Genomic DNA, 19,994 nt, shown 5'->3' with positions numbered 1-19,994 from the left:
GGGTTGAAAAATCCGAAGGTATTATCCCGACCTATGCCTTTATTGAACCCTGGACCTTGACGTTAGTGAGCAAGCGTCGAACTCACTGAGCCATCGCGGCTCCCACTTATGATACGAAAATTCATGTGATTCAATTCTTGTAGTCCAAATTTTCCTTGATATCTTTAAAGATAGGTTTCCTTGTTTTTAGTGTAAAATTAAACAAACTATTTGATTAATTGGTGTTCCTAATGAATTATCATTTATTCTTAATCATATCAGTATGTTCTTATTGCATATGATAACATAAGTTTTAATCAATCATAAATGTTCATGTTTGTACAGTCTGGATAAACAAAAAAGACTTTTGACCTTTCTTGATCAGTCACCCATCCGAATTCTGTTGGTAATTCTCTTCTAATTTAGCTAAATATCAATTAATTATGAACATGTGAGACAAACTGGTATTTTTCCAAGTCATTAGAACACCTCTACTTTCTATTCATCTAAGTATTAGCATTTTCATTTTCATAAATGAAAATAAGGGAACCCATCTTTATGTAAACAAGCTGCTTATTGGCATACTTGTTTGTTGGGTTCTACTTGCAAACTGCAAAGTAGATTATTCTTACAAACTGTATAGTCGTTTGTAAGAGACTGGATACGGACACTTTCCTTCAATTAATACTAACGCTTACAATATTAACAAACACTTTATTTACATCAAATAACCTAACTAACTAACACTGAATACTAAACAATAAATATAACCCCGAGTCTAAACCAAAAGGGGAGATCTCATATTGAAGAAATTATTTATGCTGAATAATTCCAAAAATTTTTTAAAATCAATATCAATAACCCAAGTACAACAAACAATTAAATCACACAGCTCTAATCAAGAGCAAAAAACAACTTTTGACGCGTGTTTACAAAGTCAAGGGCAATAACTCAAAAAATGTTCATCAAAAATATCTCTTGTTAGAACCTGTCCGAGATCGTATCCATTCCAATGATCACACCAAGTTTCATCAGAATCGGTTGAAAACTGTAGCTTCTATTGTGCTCACAAACAAAATTTGACGCGTTTTTCGTAAGTTAATGGCATTAACTCAAAAACATTTCATCGAAAATGCGTCAAGTTAGAACTTGTCCGAGATCTTATCAATTTCAATGATCACACCAAGTTTCATCAGAATCGGTTGAAAACTGTAGCTTCTATAGTGCTCACGAACAAATTTTGACGCGTCTTTACAAAGTCAAGGGCAATAACTCGAAAACAGTTCATCAAAAATGCATCACGTTAGAACTTGTCCGAGATCTTATCAATTCCAATGATCACACCAAGTTTCATCAGAATCGGTTGAAAACTGTAGCGTTAATCCTGCTCACAAACTATTTTTGACAAATATCAACACGTTTTAACAAAGTCAAGGGCAATAAGTCAAAAACCGTTCATCGAAAATGCGTCAAGTTAGAACTTGTCCGAGATCTTATCAATTCCAAAGATCACACCAAGTTTCTTCAGAGTCGGATGAAAACTGTAGCTTCAATCCTGATCACGAACAATTTTTAACAAATTTCAAGGCGTTCTAAGTCAAGGGCAATATCTCAAAAACCGTGCATCGAAAATATGTCAAATTCGAACTTGACCGAGATCTTATCAATCTGAAGCATCACACCAAGTTTTATCAAAATCAGATAAAAACTGTAGTCTTTATAGTGCTCACAAAAAATGTTAACGGACGGACCGACGGACAGGGGCGACGACAATATACGACCACATATTCATGTGGGCGTATAAAAACTGTCATCTCTATCGTGTCTGCAAGCCAAATTTAACGCGTTTTTACTAAGTCAAGGGAAATAACTCCGAAACCGTTCATCTGATTATTTCCAAATTGCAAGGTGACCGAGATCTCATCAATATGTGTATACCAAGTTTTACTAAGATCGGATAATATTTGGCAGTACGGTAACAATTGCAGGTGGAATATTCAACCTTACTCATACACTTTTTGGGTGACAAAATCCGACAAAAATCGAGTCTTTGAAGGCCTGATTAACAGATCACGGCTTGCGATGCAGCGTCCTGTCAACGGTTGTGTTCTGTGGGACCGGCAATCTATTTTTACGGGGGCACTGCGCTGTAAAACGCTAGTGTGAACGCGACTAATGTTACCTATTCGAATGAATTTCTACACAGATATATCTGTTCATATATATTTCCAATTTTCAGTGCGTTACCTTATTTAAAGATAGCTTGCCAGGCAAGGTATTATATGCCCACTGGCAGCTTTGATTTTGAATAAAAATATTTGGCAGTACAGTAGCAATTCCCAGTATGAAATATTCGACCATCAGTCATACAATTCTTTTGAAACATTTGGGGCGATACTGAATAATATTGATTATTCTCGATGGATTTTGATGAAACTTGGTGTGAGGGTTCACCCAAAGATGAATCCAATTGAAATCAGAGGAATCAAAAAAATATTTAGTTTTCAAAAACAAGGGCAATAATTCGATTCTTCTGATTTTCAATGGGGTTCATCCTTGGGTGATTACGAACACTCACACCAAGTTTTGTCAAAATCGTCAAGAATTGTGTTTTGTAGAGGGTTTACGAGCAATTGAGGACGAACCTAGGGCAATATACATCCCCCATTTCATGTGGGCGTATATAAATGGAGATATTTCGAAATGGCATAACAGGTAGTATAGAATACGTATATACTTCATAATGCGTGGCAGATGTTTTTACTGAAGTTTTCGTGGTAAATAGTCCCTGCCGTTCTTTCTTTAGAACGTATTTTTTGGCTGTTTACTATGTGTTGTGTTGTAGATTGCATTATATTGAATTTTTGGAATACTCCATATCACTTTATGAAGTCATATTGGATTCCGTATGCGAAGAATTTTGAGGAATATTGATAAACTATTAAAAAGAGTTATATTATAAAATTTAAACTGACTTTTTTATGTGTTTGTCCCCAGGAAGAGGACTGTGTGCTCCCCAAACTGATCACATTAAATTTCAAGGGCAATAGCTAAAAAAAAATTCTTCAAAAAATCGTCAAGTTAGAACTCGTCCATCTGAATTTCAATAAAATCAGATGAAAACAGTCAGTCTATTGCGCTCACAAATAAATTTTCGTAAGTTTTGAGAGGGGATGACGGCACTATACGTCCACATTCATGTAGGCATATTAAATTCATTTTGACAAGATTGTATTGAATGGATTTTATTTTTATGATTTTAGAGTATAATTATTCTTATTTACCAACAATAAGACACATAATTTACTATATACATTGACAGGCTTAATGACACGACAAAATGATAACAATACAAGCACTTCATCTTCCATGATGACAACAAAATGCATTTTAAAATGACCGTATAAAATGTGAAAGAATAAAAATCATGGATGAAAAAGTGAAATTCTAAAATGAATTTAATACGGCTTTTGTCTTCTGTCCATTCTTCCACGGTCTCCACCACCACTGAAAAACAAAAACAGAACAAACATTTTTAACTTTGTATAAGTCTCTTACTTTCAAAACAATTTGGAGCTTTCCACCATTAAGACCATTTCAAATACTGTGCTTGAATTAAACATTTACCGTGTATATCTGGTAAGCTATTCAAATTCATGCAATACTTGATAACAATTTCAGACAGCATGACATTCGTTATTCTTCCTATTAAAAATTACATTGACTCTGATCAAATTATATTTTGTAACCACTGTAGAACATGTCTCTTTATGGAAATTATTGCGTTAAAATAACACATTAATATACCTATTTCAGTTTAGTAATTTCAAATATATTAATTTCAATTATATTAATACAAAATACATTAAAGTCTATTATTAATAACTCCCGAAACGATGGCAATGAAGGTATTTTCAAAGGGAAAAAACTCAAAAATTATTTCACTGTGTATAGTGTGCACCCCTTCTGTAAGGGGGCCCATTTTGGGGTAAAAAAAACAGCGCATTATATGCAGAAATATACGGTATACAAATTTCCTTCTGAAAATGACCCAGATTTGCTTCAAATGACCAAAGACAACGACAAAGATAGGAACAAAAAGATTTTAGAAGACCTACCGTCCTCGATCACCACCTCGGAATCCACCTCCTCGTCCACCTCGATCACCACCACGGAATCCACCGCCACCTCTTCCTCCTCGTCCACCATCTCTATCTCTATCACCTCTAAATCCACCTCCGCGACCACCTCTATCTCCTCCACGGAATCCACCTCCTCGTCCACCTCCACGACCACCTCGTCCTCCACCACCTAATCCTTCTGGTTTAGGTTCATCACATTTATTACAGTTTGTTCTCCATCCAAAGTTTCTATTTGAACAAGATCTGAAAATAAAAGTATAGTTTTAAATTATGACAAAAATAATCTTTAAGAGAGACAAAGATGTAATTATATATCTAATATATACAATCATTTTGATTTGTTTGTCACTGTAAGAAACCTTCAGAAAAAGGTCCCAGACGGGGATGAAAACTAGAATACTCACTCGTTAGGACAATCCCAATCACCTTGTCTTGGAGCACCTCCTCCACCACCACCTGAAATAGCACAAATTATCAAATAAGCGGACTCAATTTAACTTATAAATACAGACATAAATAAGAGCTCATCTTCATTTTAAGATGTTTGTAGACAGGCATCAGTGTGTAATGAGGGAAAGTTTGCTAAGATGGTGGCAAAAATATACATGTTTCAAGCTGTCAAATGGTCTTAAAAATGCTGGTTTGCAAAAAAGCCTCACAGAGTGAACAATAGCAGTATATAATTGAAATGATAAAACCTACCATCTCTATCTCTGTCACCACGATCACCTCTATCACCACCTCGTCCTCTACCTCCTCCTCCTCCTCCCCCACCACGTCCTCGTCCTCTATTAGCAAACTGTGATACTTGTCTCTGAGCTAATTCTACTTTAATAGTATTACCATTGAAATCTTTACCTGAAATTTATACACAGGATTAGTGAAACAACACTAAAATGCTACCTGATAAGCTTGAACAAGACATCTAGATAACATGATTTAAGGAGAAAACAGTTTCAAATATCATTTTACTTACCATTAAACCAATCAATAGCAGCTTTGGCAGTAGCAGGGTCATCAAATGTTACTGTAGCTTCACCTTTAGGTACACCAGTAGATTTATCTTTATAGATCCATACTTTAGCTGAATCTGTTCTCTTATCCATCTAAAATGCATAAATATTTATCATAATATACTTAGGTAGGATACAATCTATTCAAATAGCACATAACAAATACAGATGAAATATTTGATAATACTACTGCAGAGGAGATGATACTAAATCTAAATCCCAGATGACATGATTGCTGTCTAAATCCCAGATGACATGATTGCTGTCTAAATCCCAGATGACATGATTGCTGACTAAATCCCAGATGACATGATTGCTGTCTAAATCCCAGATGACATGATTGCTGTCTAAATCCCAGATGACATGATTGCTGACTAAATCCCAGATGACATGATTGCTGACTAAATCCCAGATGACATGATTGCTGACTAAATCCCAGATGACATGATTGCTGACTAAATCCCAGATGACATGATTGCTGACTAAATCCCAGATCATGATCGATTGCTGACTAAATCTCAGATGACATGATTGCTGACTAAATCCCAGATGACACAAATGTTGTCTAAATCCCAGAAGATACCACTGCAGACAAGGCAGAAGACTTCAGACTAAATCTATAGTCTTAAATATTTACCTTGATAACTCCAATGCTACCAAAATGTTGAACTAACATCTGTTCATTTAAATCATTTCCAGCACCAGAAACAAAGATAGTGTCTTGTTGGATTTCCATTTGACGATCAGCTAAAACAAATTTTGAAATGGTAAGTTATTAAATAAAAATCCGGCAACAACAGGTAATGAATACTGAGAAACAGCTACTCTTATAGCACCTAGCTCATGTGGCATTGTGTCCCATCAAAAAATATAAATACTTTTCCAGTCTACAACACTGACGGTGGGAAACCCGGTTGCATGTTCATTTTGAATCACTACTCGACTTCAGTTGAATTTCTTTAAGAGGCTATAATATTTCAACAAAGCCTTCAAGCCGTTTCTAAACCTTTAGATGTGATTGAAGGCTTAGTTAAAATATTAGACCTTTAGTCTCAAGTCGAGCATGAGATTCAAAGTGTCTGTAAACCTGGATTGTGTGTTATTTCCATTATGTATGAAGATTATACCAGAAAAGAATAGGTACTTACATCCATATCCACCGCCTCCACCACCAGATCTTTCTCCACCTGTAATAGATACGTACACTCAGATATACTACATAATACAACTATACTTCTATTTATAGTATCAAACCCTTACTAAGATACAACACAACTTCAAAGACAAGCATAGAATAATGTATGACCATATTACACTCTGAATGTATTGATAATCTTGTAATTAACCCAGGGAAGAGCAATAACACATTATGAATGTTCAGACACTAGATTAACCCCTCAACATTTTACATATTTTGTATACACAATTGGATGTTTTTGTGGGACATGTACTGACACCCACACAGCAGCTTAACATATACTTTACCATCAACAGCACAACCTTATTCTCGGAAATTAGTTTAAGTTCCATTCCTTAGTGCTTCACACAAGTTGAGACGGAACGGTCTTGGCATTTTTTTTATTTTTTTTACACAGATAACTCGTAAGACATTAATGAATCAAGCATTTCATACCATTATACACCTTTGTTTGATTTACTTTTTTTACACTTTATGCTTAGAACACAGAACCTTTATGCTCTTCCCTTTTTGTAAGTTTCCCCATTTGAACATCAAAAACACAAAATACAAAATGAATGAAACCGGTGGTAGGAACCACTGACCGGGACTTACCACTACTAAAACCCTTGTTGTAGCCGCCACCACCTCGGCCACCTCTGTATCATAAAAAACTTCAGTTAATAATTCAGCTTCATATTTCATTCATAAACAGTTGAGTACCAACATTACTTCCCAACCCCAGAATATTTTGTGTTTTTGAAACCAAGATTTTTCACAGTGTATCTATACCCTTTAGATTTTGTTTAACCTAGTGGCTCTGAGAAATCTAAGCAAATCACCAACCTCAGTTTGACAGAGAAATAATCAAAACAAATAATAATTAAAATGTTACCAAATACCATGCTTTAAAACGAAAATAATTTATAGTCAAATGGTTGCTGCTACTGTCAATTGAATAAGATAGTCAACAATTTCAAATTTTTGGTAGGATTATGATTAGAATTCACATATATATCATTATTGACAATATGGTACACAGAAGTCCTATATTGAATATCAGCAAAATCACAAAAAGTGAGTACTACGTCCAAATTGTCACCAACATAAGTTGAACACATGGTAATACTTGGTGTTCATAAACAAAGTGAATAAACACAAAAATAAATGGTCAACAGATAGTCAGAATATAGCATGAAGTACATAGTAGATTAATCCTCAAAAGGCCCAAGCTATGACGCATATTCAGATTGCTATCTGACTATATAAATATCAGTGTGGGATCATAAATTTTTAGCATATGTCAGCTTTAAATTTCTTAGTTCCATCAGTAATTCATTCGATTCATCATCAGAAATTTGTTTGGGTTTTGCTGACAGTTTGGTTTAAGCCATTTGATTTGTTTAAGCTGACATCAGCCATAAGTTTGTTTTAGACAATTTGATTTAGGTGACCTCATCACCTGGTTTAGTTTAGGTTCAATCAGGTTCTCAATCAGTCATTAACTTAGTTTAAGGTTTTACCATCAATAATTGGTTTTGTTTCTCGATCAGTCATTGGATAAGTTTATACTCCACCATCAGTCACTAGTTTGGTTACAGATCTGCCATCAGTAATTGGTTTGGTTTAGGTTCCATCATCAGTTATTGGATTGGTTAAGGCTCCACGATCAGGCACTGATTCGGTCAAGGTTTCACCGTCATTCATTGGTTTGGTTTAGGCTCCATCATAGTGTTATTGGTTCAGTTAAGGCTTTAACAGTCAGTAGTTTGATTATGGTTCCGCCATCATTCATAGGTTCATTTAGGTTTCACCATCAGTCAGTAGTTTGGTTAAGGTTTCGCCATCATTCATTGGTTCAGTTTCGATTCTCATCAGTTATTGATTTGTTTAGGCTCCAACATCAGTCAGTAGTTTGGTTATGGTACTGCCATCAATCATTGGTTTTCTTTACGTTCCATCATCACTTATTGGCTTTCATCATCACTCATTAGTTAGTTTATTCCATTATCATGGTTTTCCAATATAATTAGCTTCAACATGGAAGTTAGTACCCATATTTAATATAGATCTAAGTCAAGATCTAACAATATATTTATTTGCATCCAATAAGATTTACATTGTAATAAATAGCCTATTAGCTAGTATAAGCTTGATTCTCAGAGCCACATTTGAAACCTTATATTGTAAATTATCTCATCTAGTACCAAATTTTGGATTTGAACCAAAATATACCCTGGGAATCTCACTGGACAAGGATCTGTTTTTAGTTATTTTTCCCATTAATGTAACAACTATAAATTAATACTCATATTCACTAACACCAGGAGACAAGAACCTCCTCTATGAGAATGATTACTAGCAAACAATTAAATGTTACCAACCACCATGCGCAGACTATTTTGATCATGTTTCAAACCATTATAACCAGTTACTTAACCAGCTAACAAGATTTATTTGGCTGAGACATCCTCAATCTCCTTTTTATTAGAATTGGGATTAACCCTGTATCATCAGTTAAAAAAAAATTTCCATAGCTTTTTAATTATTTAACCACATTAGATTTAATTCAATTTTGACACCTAATAGAAATCACTTAAAAATTTTAATATACAAATAGGTTTAAGTAGAAAAAAGGGATGTAGAGATCAGAATACAGATACAGACTAGCATCAGGTGTTCCAATTGACTGAGTATAACATGTCTGGCTTAGGACACTTTGTAGTGGAGCTCAAATTTAATGGATTTTAAAGCTAGGAAGAATGACTGTTTTTTCCACTATGGTGGACCATAGCCAGCTTAAGTTCTTCAATATGTAGACAAAATGGAAAAAGTTGTTCATAGACGTGTTAGAGGCAAGATAGTGAATCTGTAGAATCCATATTTGAGTCTCAATATATTTTTAATTTAATTTTCAATATAACTTCAAATCTTGTGTATTTATGAATCATTGATAATGTTGCAGGAAATAATTTTTTTTTTTTTTTTCTCGAAGTCTAACTGATGCTCACTAATGCCTTGGAATTACTGAAATTTATCTATGTTAAAAAAGTTCTAAAGGTTTAATTCTTTAATATCAAGATATAACTTATCACACTCAACAGATAAACTGTGAAATACTTAGACAATCGATCTTTTTGATCTAAACACTGTGCATAGATAGGTAGGTTTCATATAGTTACATGTCTTTAATTATTTAACATTTTATCCAGTTACACACAATACCTTTATGCATTGTTTTAGTTATTACTCATCCTTTTTGTGTCCAGTGAGGCCCATATATGTATTTGTTCTTAATAAACCATATATAATTTAATATCTTAATATATATCACCCTCAAGTATATGTTGATTCAATGGCAGTTTTAACAATAAAACCTTTTCTGTTGACACAATAAATCATTAAGAAAATAACATGATTATAAAGATGACATATGGCTGTCAAGGCAATAAAACCCAAGGAAACAATTGGAATTGGTCTACCTTGTGTTGAGAATCACGTCTCATATTTCTCATAAATCATATTCAAAAGCATAGGTACTGTCTGGGAACTTAAACTCAGTAATATATATATGCAAAGGAATTATCTTTCAAATACAGCCATGTTACCAGTTGGTATTACTTTATTTTAGTCATTTGGTGTAAATTTTAGACCAGAACAATTTTATTTTTTTAGGGCCATTGACACCTGCTGACCGTTATCTCTCCTGAGGCCCTGCAGTGTATAACACTGCAAACACACTAATAATTGGTCCCATTGTTCAGTACATAATATAATCCATGATGAGTCTTAAATATTAACTCATGCTTGCTATATTTAATATCGGAGGTCATACCTTATCTATTCTGAAAATAAGTACAGTACAATATCATCCTTCCATAACTCACATTTGTAATTTTGTTCAAAATTTACTGACAAATAAATTCAATAAGAGGGTCTTAACATTTGTTTGAACCATGTGGATATCAAATAAATATTTAAAATATTTTGGCATTTTTCAAACTCATGAAAAAAACGGTATTGGGTAGTGCAAAATCTTATCATGCTTATAAAATAGAGTGGAGGATGCAAGTTTTTGACCCATGGACAATCTTGATTTAATGGCACAAGAAATAGGACAGATATCGCACCCTTCACCTATGTTCAATGGTTTTATGGAAGAATGATTTTGTAGAAAGTTTGAAGATATAAAAATTTGATTCTTACCCATAGCCTCCTCCTCCACTTCGTCCTGAAACAAAACCCAAGATACATTAAACCAAAATTATTCTGAGAACAAAGAACCTAAAATTTTTAATTACTTTTCAATTTTAGTCAAATGAGAATGAAATCCATGTTTTAGGCAATCAAAACTATTTGTTAATAATGCACTCAGAAAAAGAAAGAAAATGCGTAAGTACCTCCATAACCACCTCCTCCACTGCCATATTCATTACCACCTTGATTACCACCATAACCACCCTGGTTACCACCTCCATAGCCACCAGACTGATTACCACCTCCATAACCACCACTTTGGTTACCTCCACCATAACCTCCTGATTGATCAGCACCACCATAACCTGCTTGCTGTTGCTGCTGTCCATAACCTCCTGCTGATCCAGCTTGTCCATAACCTCCTGTAAATAGGAAATCATACCCAATTAAGAAAACCACCTGGTACTCCATTGACTTCATTTACAACATTATGGATCTATCAAATCTTATTATACTATGTCATTTTAAATACAGCAGTTTGCACTAATCAGAAAAAAGTTGTGTATTTTCATGTCGGATTTTAACATAGACATTGTAAAATGTATTACATGATCTAAACCAAACTCAGAGGAAGTTTCCCCATAATAACATGAGAACTGATATAATTTTTTATCAGTTTGGTCATATAATTAAATATCAGTTTGTAAGTCTTTCATAAAAACAGAAATGAAATGAAATGAATGGAGTTTTACTTCCTACTTTTCTGCACCATGTGGGCTAATGAAGACGGGCAACGCCATGCAGGGTGCGATGAGGGAAATTTTGCCAGGACAGCGGCATTAGGATGCTCCTTTTCGATTTCCAACTGTCGAGGGATCTTTAACGTGCACAGCCTGTAGCACACGGGGCCTCGGTTTATTGTCCCATCCGAATGACTAGACACTTTCCATGTCAGCCCCTCTTACCTGCATCACTGAAAGGGGGAAACCGGGTTGAAAAATCCGAAGGTATTATCTCGACCTATGCCGGGATTGAACCCTGGACCTTCAAGTTAGCGAGCAAGCGTCTAACTCACTGAGCCACCGCGGCTCCCTTTCATAAAAACAGAAAAGAAAATACAAATTCATAAAATATGTAACAACTAATATCAAAAAATAATAATCCATGCATGATCCATAATTAAATAATAGTTAAACAGAAATAATTTAGGAATTGCAAAGGGAATGAGAAAAGAGTGAGAATTACCTTGCTGGCCATAACCACCTTGCCCTTGTTGTCCTTGTGCACCGTACCCTCCAGAATTGCCTGATTGATTTTGTTGTCCATAACCACCCTGATTGTACTGTCCATAACCTTGACCTATGAGAAACCCAAAAACAGTCAGAATAATGATCCCCAAAATTTTAATAAATTGAAATGTTACACATTCTAAATAATTATAATTATGGTACTGATCTATAATTTGAAGCACTGCAAATATACTTTTTGTACACATAATGATGTTGAAAATTGTCAGTATCACCCACATCAAAAAGTCTAAGAAAAGGTTGATTATTCTGTTGTGATGATATTTAATAAAATGCAGGGTTGGAAAGCCATGTGTGCATTCTTGAATAACTAGGAAGGTAACATTTATATATGCATGACCTTATCATACAGACTTACCAGATTGTGCTTGTTGACCATAACTTTGTTGATCATAACCAGATTGTTGTCCAGATGTGGCACCACCTTGTCCATAAGCATTAGGATCATATCCACCATATCCTTGTTGCTGCTGTGGTTGTTGTTGTTGTGGTGGTTGTTGTTGTTGACCATAGGCCTGTCAAACATATAATTCCATTTCAACAAAATGTGAATACCATATTTAAATTAGATATCTTTTGTAATATTTATTTGAAGCAAAGCAGTGAATATAGTGAATGAATAGGGTACTAAATTGTTGAGAAAAACTAAATTACCTGCTGGCCATAGCCTTGATCTGCTCCACCATACCTGTAAATAAAAATGTTACATGTTCAAGTTTAGATCAGTTTAAGTGGTCAATTGATGACTAGGCCATAGTAGATCTACTACCAGTTAGTCGTAGGCTAAAAAAAAAAGAAAAAACAGCATTTAATGGTCAGACAGAGCCTACTCAGCAAGTAATTGTGTTGGAGTTGAGTAGGAAAATTAGACGTGATATTGATACTTTAGATACCATATCTTGAAAAGCTTAACTAGATCTGAAACGGGTCATGAAATCAAGTAAAAGTGAAATGGCATCATGCCCATGATTATTACTGTAACATCCTCTCCCCCCCCCCCCTATTTTTTTACTGTATATTAATTTCGACATGTGCAAGTGGCCAGTAATGACTAATACAGATCACAATAAAATATTTAAAATAAATTCTTACCCCGCCGATGTGGCACCATAACCTCCGTATTCTGAAAAGACAAATTGAACAAAATTCAAATTTTGAGACTAAGCCGACGATAAATGGTTAGTTTAGGGAAAACAAAGACAAAATGGCGACCCATGCTATTTCCGTACAACGTGTTTTACGAAATATAACTTGGAAAACCATCTAAACAGCTTTTCCATCTTGTAAATCAACTCTTTACATGCCACACCTTTGATGCATCCAATAAGACATAAAATTTTGCGGTAAAAGAATCAATTTATTACAAAATTTGTTATACTTACGTTGATCCGCCATCGTGTTATCCTCTGATATTAAAATTAAATAGGCCAAATCCTCGTTTTGGTATTTCTTTATGGCGTCTTGATCACGTGACGAGCACTTGCCGACTTTGATCTCGATTATCAACTTGTAGTATAAGTCACGGACAAAACCGACTTGCTGACAAAGACAAAATCGATTTTAAACGGTTGGTTTAATTCACTGAAACTTGCTCTAATTACTCTAGAAATTAAACTTAAGAATGTATATGTGAAGGCGATTTTTGTTTATGTCCAATATGTCCACGCATGCTTCTAAGTAATTGTTAAATAAATTCTACAGGGCGACATTTCTAATATAGCCCGACGACGGCTGAATTGATTAAAGAAAGTCACAGCGGATTATACCGGTAACTTAAATTTAATTTTAATTACGCTTTATTGAGATTATGACATATACACCAGCTTTTAGCACTTCTATTAATTGACACCCCATTGTTGAAGCTGTTTTAAAGTTAGAATTGACCTAATTGACGAAATTGACACTTTCTGTTAATCGCTTCCAATGAATTCACGCATGACAAATTATGTGAAAATTTTAGATTGCGGGCTACTGAATTTGGTCTACTGTCTACACTTTTCTCCATTTTTAATATAATCCTACCAATTATTTTTATTTTGCAAAAGAGTACTGAGAGTAATTTGCGGTAATTAATATATATAAATTCATAAACCATGAAAGCTAAGGTCCTAAGCTCCACCGCAACCCTCTACCTCTCTTTCAAATGATAAAACCAAAAATGACCTCATGTAACACAAAACTATATAAATTTGCTGAATAAATTTTCGGACTAACAATACGCATGGAACAATACAGTAGCAATTCTGTATTATATAATTGTATACATGTATTTGAGTATAAATTAAATTTCATATTTAAAATTGAATTAACCATTATGGTTTATTCACTAAGCCAGTACAATACGCATGTAATAATGCAGCAATAGGCCTGTGTATACTTGTATATTTGATTATGAAATAAACGTTGTTTAAAATTCAATTAACTGTATAGCTTCTTCACCATGATAGTACAATACGGATGAGAGATAGAAGAAGAAAAACTAACTAGCGTTGCTAGGCAACACTTCTGTAGTAATCACAATTCGCTAGCGATGCCGACGATATGGGTTATTGGCTTTTTCCTTCCTTCCATTCATTAGAATAAGAATGCGAGGCGTTCTGTATTTTACTGCCTCATAATATCGATGACGTATTAGACCTAGATCTGCTAGTAAACACAGGCATACAATAACATTAATATACTTATACAGACGTCGACTGTGCTAAATATCCTAAAGATGGTGATTCATTTGTTAAATTAAGCAGGGTGTTGATGTTATAGAGGAATGGTTCAACTAGGTTTGTTTATGTTACGTGTTGTTTATGAATTATGCCAGAGACTAGACGATAAAAACAGGAATATTATATGATAATGATTATATAGAGAGTTGTAGGACTAGTGATACCAGTCAAACGTAAGTAGTTTGATTTAAAGGGAATCGATCGATGAGCAAACCTTTTCCAAAATACGAATGTAACGTCTATTTCTGCTGCTAGTTTTAATGGCGATTTCTGACCAGAGTGGTTTTTGGTATAAATATCTAGACGTTTTATTTTAAGCTATTAGATTATAAAGACCATTCTCAGTTCTAACTAAACCATTGGATATCTATTGATTAGTTTACTAAATTCGAGTGTTAGTCCAAAAACAGTTTATTTCCAAGCTTCTTTAAGCATAAGCTATAGTTCTCAATGTTGGCGATTGTTATATAGGCTTTACTGCATGCATATCAATCCTTTTGTTGACAAATTTAAGTGCGTCAGTAAAACTTTATTATATAGTATCAGTATATAGAGATTAGGGTGGTTGAAAGGTAACAAGTTACTAACCAACAAAAGGAACTGGCACAGGGTTAAAGCAATGTTCACGAATGTTAAGGTTGATATGTTAAAATGGAAATTCGTTCTCGTAGTCCAAGAGTGACTAGTGGGAATTAATACATTATAGTACTGGACCGAATCCTCATTTCGAAACACCTTTTTGATCGGAAATTTGTAGTTCATATTATATAAGATTAATTATCCCTATAGATGAAAACTGCTCGTGCCTTCTGAAGAAGCCACTTTAATAGTAAGAAATTGACCATAATCTAAATAGAATATTGGCCAGTCTTTAGCTTGATAACGTTATTTACTCGACAGTTTGAACTATGAATATAAAAGCAATAATGGAAAAATACACGATTAAATATACAGCAATAAACGTTATACAGGTCAACGATTGAACTTAAATATACATACAATCAGAAAATATAATTATTCAAAAATCAATAGTGAATAATATAATAACAAATATAGCACCTGTATTGATAGTATATATTTGAAGATGATACAGATGTTGTTAAAGGTATACTATCTCTTTCGTTGACAAACTATTTTAATTTTTAAACTTAGTCAAAATGAGTCCTTGTTCATCAGTGGACTTACTTATTATACAACAGAATCCCTCTATATACCGATAAGTTAATAAAACTAAGTAGCCTAATTGTCCATAAAATGCAGATTATCATTGAAAAACGCTTATTTTTTTAAAGCGTTTTTCAATAATTTGCTTAATGGATTTATAGTCAGATAAAGAGATTCTGTTGTTAGTTATAACACCAGGTACATCCCCTGATAAAAATAATATGCTCTTATTGGCCAAAAATGTATATATATCCATTTTTAGAGGTGGTATTCCTTTAACATATTGATATATGATGTATGAAGGTAGGGACTCTGGACTCTGGACTCTGGACGACTCTTTTTTAAGAAAAGAAGCCCCAAATAACCAGATAAGCAGTGTCCGATGAGGTACTGTCTGGTGAGCAACTGTCCTACACGCCGAAAGAATCTTTTTCTTCACCAGGGTCATTTTGAGATTTTGGTATTGTTTCGTTCGTTTCAGTTCACTAGTATGTCTTCAGAGTACAGATCAAAGGACATCTTTACATTGTCAAGCTACTGCAAACTTGGTCTTATAACATGACTGCAAAGGTCATCTCTCTAGTAAGTTTGTAAATGACTCGATTTGATGAGATTGTACACTCAGAGTCATTGCAATATAGTCTGTGACACAAAGCCATAATGTTTATTGTATTTCTGTCAAGAGCTTCGATTGGCTGTATTCGCTGGCGTACAATCCAATCAAATCACTGAATTTCGTGATATAAAAATAGTGGCTATTGCAGTCAAGGCATAAGAAGATGTTCGTTATAGCTTGACATTGCGAAGATGACCTATAGGTGTATCCTATGTATTTACCAAAATGTTGGATATACTGTTGGTCAAAATCTGCAAAAAGAAATAACACGAATATTGTGTTCTAATCGTCTGCAAACTTACGGTTGTGTCTGTGGGTGGACTGGGTGACTGGAATTTTAAAATATCAATCCCTGATCTGTATCAGTTTTGTTTAATAAAGACGGACTGTAGTCTATGAGAAGATAAATGACATCTATAAGAGTCGGATCAATATGCAGATTAGGCAAGATCGATTTCAGTCAGATTTGTCTGGTGTCAAATTTGTATTTATTTCATCGAGGGGGAACACACCAAATAGACCTGCTTCAGATTTAAGACTGATTCGCAAATTACAATCAAATTCGATCTAAAGTAATCTGCCATTGAAATTTTATTTATCAAATGTCTATTAAGTAAACATATTGTGCTTTTAATTAGAATTACAGAGTAATAGGGAAGCCGTGATAGCTCAGTATATTCAAAGACGATTTTCTCAGAGGGTTGAAAAATGAGCAATTTTATGTCTTAGACTGACATGTGGATAGGGCATGCCTAAAATTATGTCTCTTCATAATTGGCAAAATTTGAATTTCGGTGTACTGGAGTAAACATTTCCAGTCAATCTTGGAGAATAAACAATAGGGCAATAAGATAAAAGAAATATAATTTTCTGTACAGATGTTCACAAATTAGTGCTGACTGTTTAATGAGTAGTACAGTTTTGTAATAACAAACTAACATTTTAAAAATTCAAACTTTAAAAATATTCATGTGAAATTTAATGATTTTACTACACTTTAGCGAAAAATTCTTTTTTAATTTTGTACAGGTTTTTTTTCTATTGATTTGAATAATTTGACAGGTAAAATTTCAGGTTGAGCATTCAACCTTTCGAACAGTCATGTTCCAGTCAAGTTTTTCTCATGTTGTCGACAGCTGTTCTGAATACTAAATCCATCATCAAGACAGCTGCCTCGGAAATTATGTTAAAATTCCATGTTCTGACATATCTGAATCGGACGAGACTTTGTATACAGGTGGTTAAATATTCGAAAATTTGAATTACTCATTGGTATTATTGCTAAACTGATGATATTGTTTACGACATTGCCTTACTTTGACTGAAAATGTTTTCCTGTACTGCCATTTCCATTTTAGATTTCGGATTACTTGCTATTAGAATTCACGTGACAATGTTTTCTGATATAATGAATATCTGATTTGACTTTGGTGGTTGTGTGGTTGACAATGCATGGATTGAAAATGATCCCTCGATTGACGATCTTTCATAGGTTGTCCGATACACTAAACAAAGTCGATATTTTGAGTCCGTTTGTATGTTAAGTTGGCTCTGTTTTGACTTGGCCCCATTTGCAAAAGATTCGTTTGTACTATAACTCTTTAAGCAATGTCTGATAAAATTGTTAAAGTTTTAAATATTTTGTTTTTGTTGACACTGTTTGCTTAGATTGACATTATCTCCTTTTTGACTAATTTCGTTTAGCTCGACTCACTTTTTATCGAGTTATCGTTCAGAGAACTGATCCGGTGGTTAGATTTGGACCAGTTCCTTGAAAGGTTACCAGTTACATTACACACATTCCTCCATTCATTTTCAAAACGAGTTATTGTGGTAATATAAAATGGGTAATTGCCGTTGTATGACTCAGCATAGAAGCTGTGTGATTAAATTACTTTTTAATTCCCTATCGACTGTGAAGGAATTATGTGGATATTGATATGAAAAAAATGAATGACAACTTGTCAGGATTTGTGAAAGATAACACCGAATATAAATCTTAGAAATAGAATATTGATTTGATTCCACAAGAATGGTTAGCTTGTCAGACAAACTGATTCCAAGTTCTTGGAGAATTTCCGAAAAGCATTATATTATTTTCTGTGATGTATTGAAAAATGGCTTTGTCGCCGTTCCAACTTTTTTCTCCTGCAAAGTCTTGGCAACATATTTATTTCAATTTAGAATTAACGTTTAATGTATAGTTTAATGTATTCGAAAAGCCACATTATATAAAATATAAAGCTTCAGAACACGAGTTTATATTTTTAAGTTCTCCTATGGGTATTCATCGTCTTTTAAACATTGGCGATTTGGCGGCACCAACTTCTCAAGACTAGAGATAGTTCTCTGCATTTTTTTTAAAATAGAATTGATTTGGTGATACTTGATACTAATCTGTCCCATATATCGCGGTTTAAAGTTTAAAGGTTTTAAGTATAAAATTGATTTTGTAGCCCCCACTGGCGCCGTCACAGAGCTGTTAAGTGGAAAATGCAGAGATATAGACTAACAGTAGTTAAGGGGGTATTCTCTTACATTTGAGAGGTAGCTATTGTACATCTGTAGAATGCCTCTGACCGATTGAAATCCAAGCAGAATTTGTAAAACATTTCCATGAGTAGTCTCAGTGGTCAAATAAAATTACAGAGAATTCCTTCTCTTTAAGTAAAACATATATAAACTTTGCTATTTTTTCTATAGATCGATCTCACCAATGACGTCTAAAATAATATAACAATAGGGTAAAAAATAATCATAAAAATTGTAAAATAGATTAATTAAATTGGATCCAGCTATTTATATATAGACTTAACGGTCTAGTTGAGCGTTTCCTGATATTACTAAATCTGGCGAAAATGCTCATGATCAATTTACAATTTGTTTTGATTCGCAGATCGTTGTGATAAAATTTAAATTTCGCTAATTGGTACGATACCGCTTCAATTGAACCCTGGCAGCTAACAAACGCATAATTATAGCATTCTACAAGCTAAAATATAGGTTAAAAGGCATTTTCATGTTTGATTGCGCTAAGATCGGTTTTTCTCCTTCTGTGTTTCGATTAGTTGACGATATTTTCTGCTGTTAGTATGGCCAGGAATTCTTTCTTCGTGCATTTTGTTTTAAAGGCACACAAGGACGATTCACCCCTCTTTCAGCCATATAAGGGGAGATATCTAAGAAGCTTTATTAACCGAAATAACCTGGGAGATGACAAGAATAGCACGCAAAACTCTAAATTTACAGAATAAGCAATTGTATTGTGGCTTGAAATTCGCTTGGGATTTGCCGTGGTGACTTCCCGTTGATTGACAAGTGAATTCATGTTTCAATTAATGTAGCAGAATTATAAATTTTATCTTTTAGATTTATATTCATGCTGATTCTTGTTCCTAAGTAAACTACTTAATTCTTACTTCCAACAGCCGATTGATACCATTCAGTGCAGCAATTCATTTCCAGTGTTTATATACCATACCGTATGGTAGACAGTAATTGCATATTGCCAGCATCTCGAAGTTGTAGCCTTTGAAATAAAACGTAGCCTATTAGACTGATTACGACTTACATGCGGTTGTACAATAGGGCTGCGCGACAACAGTTTAGAAACCATCGGCGGATTGACTCAAAAGTCTGGCGTTTGTGATAGTCGCGACGTCATTATAATATGTTTATT

General features: G+C 34.1%; 2 protein-coding genes across 2 annotated transcripts; both read right to left on the bottom strand.

Annotated features, from left to right (window-relative positions):
• Positions 1-4,929: 4,929 nt before the first annotated feature.
• Positions 4,930-5,849, bottom strand: LOTGIDRAFT_59711 (hypothetical protein; the record flags this gene model as incomplete). Its single annotated transcript, XM_009053084.1, has 3 exons — positions 4,930-4,979; positions 5,098-5,227; positions 5,772-5,849. Coding segments are annotated over 3 exons (258 nt in total), but the record flags the coding sequence as incomplete, so codon positions are not given.
• Positions 5,850-10,513: 4,664 nt separating this feature from the next.
• On the bottom strand, positions 10,514-13,210 carry LOTGIDRAFT_152696 (hypothetical protein; the record flags this gene model as incomplete). Its single annotated transcript, XM_009053217.1, has 7 exons — positions 10,514-10,542; positions 10,712-10,930; positions 11,754-11,867; positions 12,174-12,330; positions 12,470-12,503; positions 12,908-12,938; positions 13,198-13,210. The coding sequence occupies 7 exons, from the start codon at positions 13,208-13,210 to the stop codon at positions 10,514-10,516; spliced, it is 597 nt and encodes a 198-aa protein (XP_009051465.1).
• Between the last annotated feature and the right edge of the window lie 6,784 nt (positions 13,211-19,994).

The sequence above is a fragment of the Lottia gigantea genome (assembly GCF_000327385.1).
Source record: "Lottia gigantea unplaced genomic scaffold LOTGIsca_2, whole genome shotgun sequence".
In the NCBI taxonomy this organism is placed as follows: Eukaryota; Metazoa; Mollusca; class Gastropoda; family Lottiidae; genus Lottia; species Lottia gigantea.
The sequence above is the reverse complement of the archived record's forward strand: the minus strand, read 5'-3'. Positions and strand labels throughout refer to the sequence as shown.